This window comes from Rhea americana, unplaced genomic scaffold (assembly GCF_003343005.1).
Source record: "Rhea americana isolate MKP2758 unplaced genomic scaffold, rheAme1 scaffold_22, whole genome shotgun sequence".
NCBI lineage: Eukaryota > Metazoa > Chordata > Aves > Rheiformes > Rheidae > Rhea > Rhea americana.
The window spans coordinates 7926003-7933099 of record NW_028186329.1 but is presented as its reverse complement, the minus strand read 5'-3'; the positions used below and the strand labels follow the sequence as shown (position 1 = coordinate 7933099).

The window sequence follows — 7097 nt, the reverse complement described above, 5'->3', positions numbered from 1 at the left end:
ATTCAAACAAGCAAGCAACTATAACAATTAATGTATTATCAAACATCTAGTTACAGTCTATATTCTAAGCTTATAATTACATGCAATGTTTTGAGAAAGTTTCCTTACCCACACACTACAATTCAGTTCTGTAAGTTGGTAGATGTATCTTTTTTAAATATTCTGAAGTTTATTCAGCAGTTCTTATCACTGACTTTAGCAAATTCTAACACCCTTAGAAAAATTAATTCTTCTCCCAAGGCTTTAACATTTTCAACTTTACTAACTTCTACAAAAAATGAATATAATTTCTTGCAGTTCTGCCTTGCTAGTTAGGGCCAACAAAAAAAAAAAAAACAAAAAAAAAAAAAAAAAAAAAACTCAAAAAATCCACCACAATAAAGCTTCCTGCAGACAACATATTACATAAAAATAGATACTGAAAAAACGGAGAATTGCCTTCAGTTTTTTTTTATTCTGAGGCAGTAGATATTTGTAGTAGCTGTAACGTGGAAACCCACCAAATAACAGGTACTTGAGGGCATGATTTCAGTACATTGCACCTTCATCTTCTTTATTTAGGAAATAAATAGTAACTGGGCCATGACTCGTATGAACAGTCTCTGTGACACTGACAAAGAACCAGGAACCAATTCCATATAGTAAAGTTGGGATGCCTAAGAAAAAATAAAAACATGTTACACTCAAAGAAAGYAAGCCAGGAAAATTAAACCTCTGTATTAATTGTAAAGAATAATGGTTCTGAAATGAGAGGAAATGCATTCATGTAAAAGCAGCTTTATTAACATATTGCCTGTGCTGAAATTCTTACAAGCAAAGCTGTCAGTACATACTACGTTTCCTGTAGAGCAAAAATGCAAGAATCAAGAGGTAGTTTAAGAAAAACAGTAGTAGACTAGAATTAGAGAAAAAAAAGGGGGGGGGGAAGATAACAGTATGGAAGAAGTAAAACATTGTCATGTATACAGCCTAATTTTTACTGATTAAAAAAACCCCACATGCTAAACCATGAACTCTCTAGACATCCACTTAGTTATCTGTTCATAGTTTCACTATATATCAAAGTAGAAATAGGATGGAAAACAGGTAGTGACTTCATAAATCACCATGAAGTTGCTTATGGGAAAATCTGATCAGTAGTCAAAACTATCAACGCAAACAAAACAAAACTAAACTGGGTATAAAGGTATTTGTACAAAGTCCTAACATTTCTAGTATTGCTCAGTATCGCATCTACTACAAAMAACATGAACATTTTACTTAATGTTGAGGGGGTGAAAACTGAGATGAATTTAGGCCCTGAACTTCGTGAGGTACTGAAACACTGGATTTAATGTGCTTGAAGTTACTTAAGTGCTTAAGCTAGATATCAAAAGAGGGAGATGAGTTGACATTTCAGTCATGCTTGCAGATCATTTAAATATAAAACAGTGGGATGGCTGCAAGAAAGGTGGGTTAGGTCTGACTGTATGGAGTGAAAGATAACATTGGATTTAAAATTATTACAGAGAAATCCATCTTGATGATTGTATTTTCTCACTATGTCAGTCCAGAAAGATCACAAAACGAGGAATGGAAGCACATTATATACAGGAAAAAAAAAAAGAAAAAAAAAAGGAAAATCAGAAGAGACTGGCAAGTGAGCAACTTTTAAAAAAATATTTTTTGAATGACATATGAAAACAAACTGATAAAATTAGAAACCCTACTATAACTACCTGTACTTAAATATGAAATGTCATATCTGTACACTGAAAATGAGTTTTGATTAATATATTTCAAAACACACCTATAACCATTTTTTAAATTCGTAGTAAATACTGCATTTTAACTTTTGACTATTTTTTTTGTAGCAATATTTTAAGATCAAAATGGGTCCAAGTCCTCCACTATGTAAGTCACTGTCTGTACATAAGATGAAAAAATTAACCCAGGCCCTAAGAAGCAATTTTTTTCCCCTGCTAGCGCCCGTTTATTTGCTTAGAGCAAATTCATCTACAGTAACAGAACGCAGATTTTTAGATGGCGAAGCGATCCACACCACTTGACGGTATCCATTTAAATAATAAGCGCTCGCCCGTTTGCTTTAAGGCAGTTTAGTTTTTCCTCCTCGCAACTGGGCAGAAAATCCAGACCCCAGCAAGCTCCCCAACAACCCCCGTTTACAGCTCCGCGTTTTTAAAGCTTCCGAGGGCACAAAGTTTTGTTGTTTTCTTTTTTTTTTTTTTTTTTTGGGGGGGGGGGGCAGCGCCCGGCCAGCCCCGCCGGCCCCACCGCGCCCCCCCTTCCGCGCCGCCACCCCTCCGTGGGGGGACGGCGACGGCCCCCCGCGCGGGGCACTCACCGGCGTTGAGGACCTTGAGGGCGGTGAAGGCGGCGTTCTGGAGCGCCAGGTCCCGCGGGGCGGCGCGGGAGCAGTGGTACTTGACGAAGGGGAAGCAGCCGGTGCGCAGGACGTGGTAGTTGGCGCCGTCCACCCGCCAGTTGAAGTGGGACAGCCCGAACTGGTCGTTGCGCACGGCGCTGTACTTGACGCAGTACGAGGTCCAGTGAGGCAGGCCGCGCTGGCGCAGGTGCTGGCTCAGCACCTCGGAGGCGGCCGGCCGAGCCGCCGCCGCCCCCCGCCGCCGCAGCAGCAGGCTCAGCGCCGCCTCATGCAGCCGCCGCAGCGCCAGCATCCCGCGGCCGACACCCGCCGCCGCGCGTGCGCGCTTTGCGCGCGCCCCGTCCCCACACGCGYCGCTCAGCGCGCGTGCGCGCGCCGCAACGGTCACCCGAAGGGCGGGAACGGGCGGGCGCGTGACAGGGTCGCGCTGCTCACGGCTCCCTGACGGGAGGCCGGAGCGGCCTTGACCGCGCAACCGAGCGGGCTCCGGCGGCTCCGGCGGCAGCTCCCCGGGGAGGGACGCGGAGAGAGCGGCGGGGGCCGAGGGGGGCAGTGCGCGACCCACCGCTGTGGGGGAGGTGGTGTGCCTCACACAAAATGATAAACCGGTAATCCGTACAGGGGAATGCATGTTAGTGCTCATTATCACGGGTAAGAATATCACAAGGTATGAGGCAATTTTTTAAAATTTGTTTTGTTTACAGCGCTTACGCTGAAGGGACTGCCACCCTGTGTTTTGCTGGCCCATCTCACAGCCACAGTACGAATCAGATGAACACAAGTGAGAAAATTTCTAGTTAGGCCACATAGATGCACAACATAGATTTTACTTAGTGAAATTTGACAGTGACGTTAGAGGTAAAAAACAGTTCTTTGAATGTGTTAGATCGCTTTGAAGAGAAATACTTAGAAATCATAACTAAGATTCTGTGATTAATCTAGAAAAACCCTAAGGTTTTCAACCATTAAACATTCTATTTGAGGGAAAAAAAAAACACTGTACAGAAGAGTAAATTGAGAAATGTGAACAGATTTTTTTCTTTTCATAATTACAAGCAATATCTCAAACTCAGCAATCTTAAACCACTGAGCTATGTAGTATGGATGTGCTAATTAATCAACTATTACCCAGTAAGGTACCCTGTTTACTTACTGTAATGTACTACATGTGTGTAGAACCAGTAATTATTAATCATTGCCACAGTAACAAATTTGACTCAAGTTCACCTTCCTATAATTAATAGAGCATATAGTTAGCTTTAATATCTTTCTTTATTAGCAGCAACAATGACTATGGATAAGAAAGAAAGTGGAATCTGATACCATGGTTCGCTGAGGTGAAGGGCTGACCTAATGTATCATACTCTAAGGGTGATATTCTGCTATTATGTTTCACATTCAAAGTTACTTCCCAACCATAGTTACTTTGGTTTTAGAAAGTATTAATTTCAAGATACTTGCAGTTAAACTTATGTTGCTATTACAATTTAAAGTGTATGGAAAAGGAAAAATAATTTTACAGGCTCTGACAACATAACTTTTCACTAGCTAAGAGCATGTAGATGCATGTTTACTTGCACAACAGACTACRAGGTGGACTGAGAACTGGCTGAAAGGCAGAGCTCAGAGAGTTGTCGTCAGTGGTGTGGAGTCTAGTTGGAGGCCTGTGGCTAGTGGCGTTCCCCAGGGCTCAGTACTGGGTCCCATCCTGTTCAACTTCTTCATCAGTGACCTGGGTGAGGGGACAGAGTGCCTCCTCAGCAAGTTTGCCGATGATACCAAGCTGGGAAGAGTGGCTGACACACCTGAGGGCTGTGCTGCCATTCAGAGACCTGGACAGGCTGCAGAGCCGGAAGGAGAGGAACCTCATGAGGTTCAACAAGGGCAAGTGCAGGGTCCTGCAACTAGGGAAAGATAACCCTGGGCACCAGTACAAGCTGGGGGCTGACCTGCTGGAGAGCAGCTCTGCAGAGAAGGACCTGGGAGTGCTGGTGGATGACAAGCTGACCATGAGCCAGCAATGTGCCCTTGTGGCCAAGAAGGTCAATGGTCTCCTGGGGTGCAGTGGGAAGAGTGTTGCCAGCAGGTCGAGGGAGGTGATCCTGCCCCTCTCCTCAGCCCTGGTGAGGCCTCATCTCGAGTACTGTGTCCAGTTCTGGGCTCCCCAGTACAAGAGAGACATGGTGCTACTGGAGAGAGTCCAGCGGAGGGCTACGAAGATGATCAGAGGGCTGTAGCATCTGCCCTGTGAGGAATAGCTGCGAGAGCTGGGCCTCTTCAGCCTGGGGAAGGGAAGACTGAGGGGGGATCTTACCAATGTGTCTAAGTACCTGAAGGGAGGGTGTCAAGGGGACAGGGCCAAACTCTTTTCAATTGTCCCGTGTGACAGGATAGGAGGCAATGGGCAGAAATTGAAGCACAGGAAGTTCCGCCTGAACGTGAGGGGGAATTTCTTTACTGTGAGAGTGACGGAGCMCTGGCACAGGTTGCCCGGAGAGGTTGTGGAGTCTCCTTCTCTGGAGATATTCAAGGCCTGCCTGGATGCAACCCTGTCTAACATGTTCTAGGTGATCCTGCTGAGCAGGGAGGTTGGACTAGATGATCTCCAGAGGTCCCTTCCAATCTTACTGATTCTATGATTCTACAAATGGAATGAGGTAGCATCTGTATTTACAAAGGAGTAGCAAAACATTGCATACATCATGGCTAAAGATCCTATTTTTTAAAGATGAGGCTGAAAGCAGTTTGGAGCATCATTCTGCATGTATTCCATTAATAATATCTGGCTGCACAGTTAAGGCCTCTGTGTTTGTTGCATTCTGGTATACTCTTATATTGTTTATTATATCAAAACAGCCTTCTGAAATACACATCTTTGTGATGAAGCTGAAAACAGTCTAACCATTCTTTTGTCAAGGTGATGCATTAAATTAAATTCATGAAGCTTGTTAACCATTGCAGTATATAATCTTTAGTGTCTGATAGCTATAATAAAATCTGTGGTGAAAAAGAAAATAGAGTATCCATATACCACATAAGGAGCATCTCAGATCTATAATACGTAATCTGTTCAGTGGGAAGCTATATTAGGCAATGAGTGTGAAATGTTGAGGATCACAATAGTCTACCTTCTGGCTTTGTGCTCAGAGTTCTCACTTGGAATGTGGAAACTTAGACTGAATACTTGCCCCCCAACACAGCCCCCAAGGCTTTAAGCACATATCTCTGAACAGGGATACTCAAGTTCCAGTACCTAGTCCAGGTAACATTTAATGCTAGGACCTAGGATGTCAGGAAAGRTCTCCCATCTATTGTATCCTTGTATTGTGAAAGTGCTCACTCTAGCTCCCAAAATGTTTGCAAAGACGAAAATCTTTTACAGGAAGGAGCAAAATACTCCCAAGCACTCTGTAAAACACTCTACTAGTTAGTGGTTAGAGCATTCCCAAATGAGCAGTGTTTTTCCATTCTTTCAGGGAAAAAGCAGAAATTCAGTGTAGATCTCCTACTTGTATAAAAGAGCTGTGCTTCGTGAGTTCTTTGCTTTTTTGAAGCAGGCCTCCAAGTTCATGAATCTTGATAGACCAAAGCTGTGAGACAGCAACTGAGCTATCAGTAAGCAGAAGCCACAATTCATGGCTGCCATAAGATGCATTGCTACACAGCTAAGTGACAGTCTATAGGACAAGAACCACAATACTCTAAACAGCTCCTTTACACATGCATGAAGAAGTRATTTAGTTATGTAAGGCATCTTCTAAGATGACTTAGGATGTCTGAGGATGCTGAAAAAGCTACCCTGGACCTTAGTGCATTTTGCCTTGAGTTATTTCTAGGCACACCTTGAACAAGCTTAGGTACCTGGGAAAATGTATTGGTAAACATCTAAGGCACCTATAGATGTTTGAGGGCTTCCAGTATTAGATAGCAAGAGAGCARAGGAACTAACCTGAAATGGGTAGCATGTATGCTACAGACAGTATGTAAATTCTTGCAAAAACATGTTTTACACAGCTCTATTTTGAAATAACCCTCCATGAGCCTTGAAGTGCTAGCAGCTGAATGCACATCTTCATTTGCAGCCCTGACCCATCAAAAGCATGAAACCTTTATTTTAATTGCCTCCTGCAATCACTGCCAAACCCCATTTCCCTTTATCTCTTTCCACAAACATTCCTCCACACCTTGCAGCTGTAGAACCAGCCTGGGTATTTGCCTTGTCATTAGCTGCAGAATTTCTTTGGCAATTTCTGATGAGCAACCATGCCTGAACCACATTTTATCTTCTGATTCCTACATTTCCTACTTGCTTCATTTTCTTTCCAGCCTAGATCATGTTCTGAATAGTGCTAAAATTCAAGCTGCAACCCAAGAACTCTATCATTCCTTTAGCGAGAAGGAATAAATAATCTGGTAGTCTGAGTGCAAGAACCATGACTATGTTTCTGACATATTTCTTTTTCTTGGAAGATTAGAATTTCAGTTCATAGCTGCTGTATTGCTGAAAAAAATGCATTTTTGGCACGAGCAGCATGGGAGTTGAATGTGAGAAACTGTAAAGCAGTTTCAATCCTTCTATCAGCTCAAGGCTCAGAAGTGTTAATAGTAATTAAAAACTTTTTCCCTCAAAATACACTTCACACTTTGCACATACTGAGAAATYTCTCTCACCATGGGAACTTTCAGATCACTTGTTCTATGCAAAAAACAG

General features: G+C 43.1%; 1 protein-coding gene across 1 annotated transcript; it reads right to left on the bottom strand.

The window, feature by feature from the left end:
* Nucleotides 1–325: 325 nt before the first annotated feature.
* CUNH15orf61 (chromosome unknown C15orf61 homolog) lies at nt 326–2715 on the bottom strand. The gene is made up of 2 exons (XM_085305452.1): nt 2345–2715; nt 326–656 (listed from the first exon to the last, which is right to left on the bottom strand). Exons 1-2 carry the CDS (start codon nt 2676–2678, stop codon nt 529–531), a joined length of 462 nt encoding a protein of 153 aa, XP_085161578.1. The 5' UTR covers nt 2679–2715; the 3' UTR covers nt 326–528.
* Between the last annotated feature and the right edge of the window lie 4382 nt (nt 2716–7097).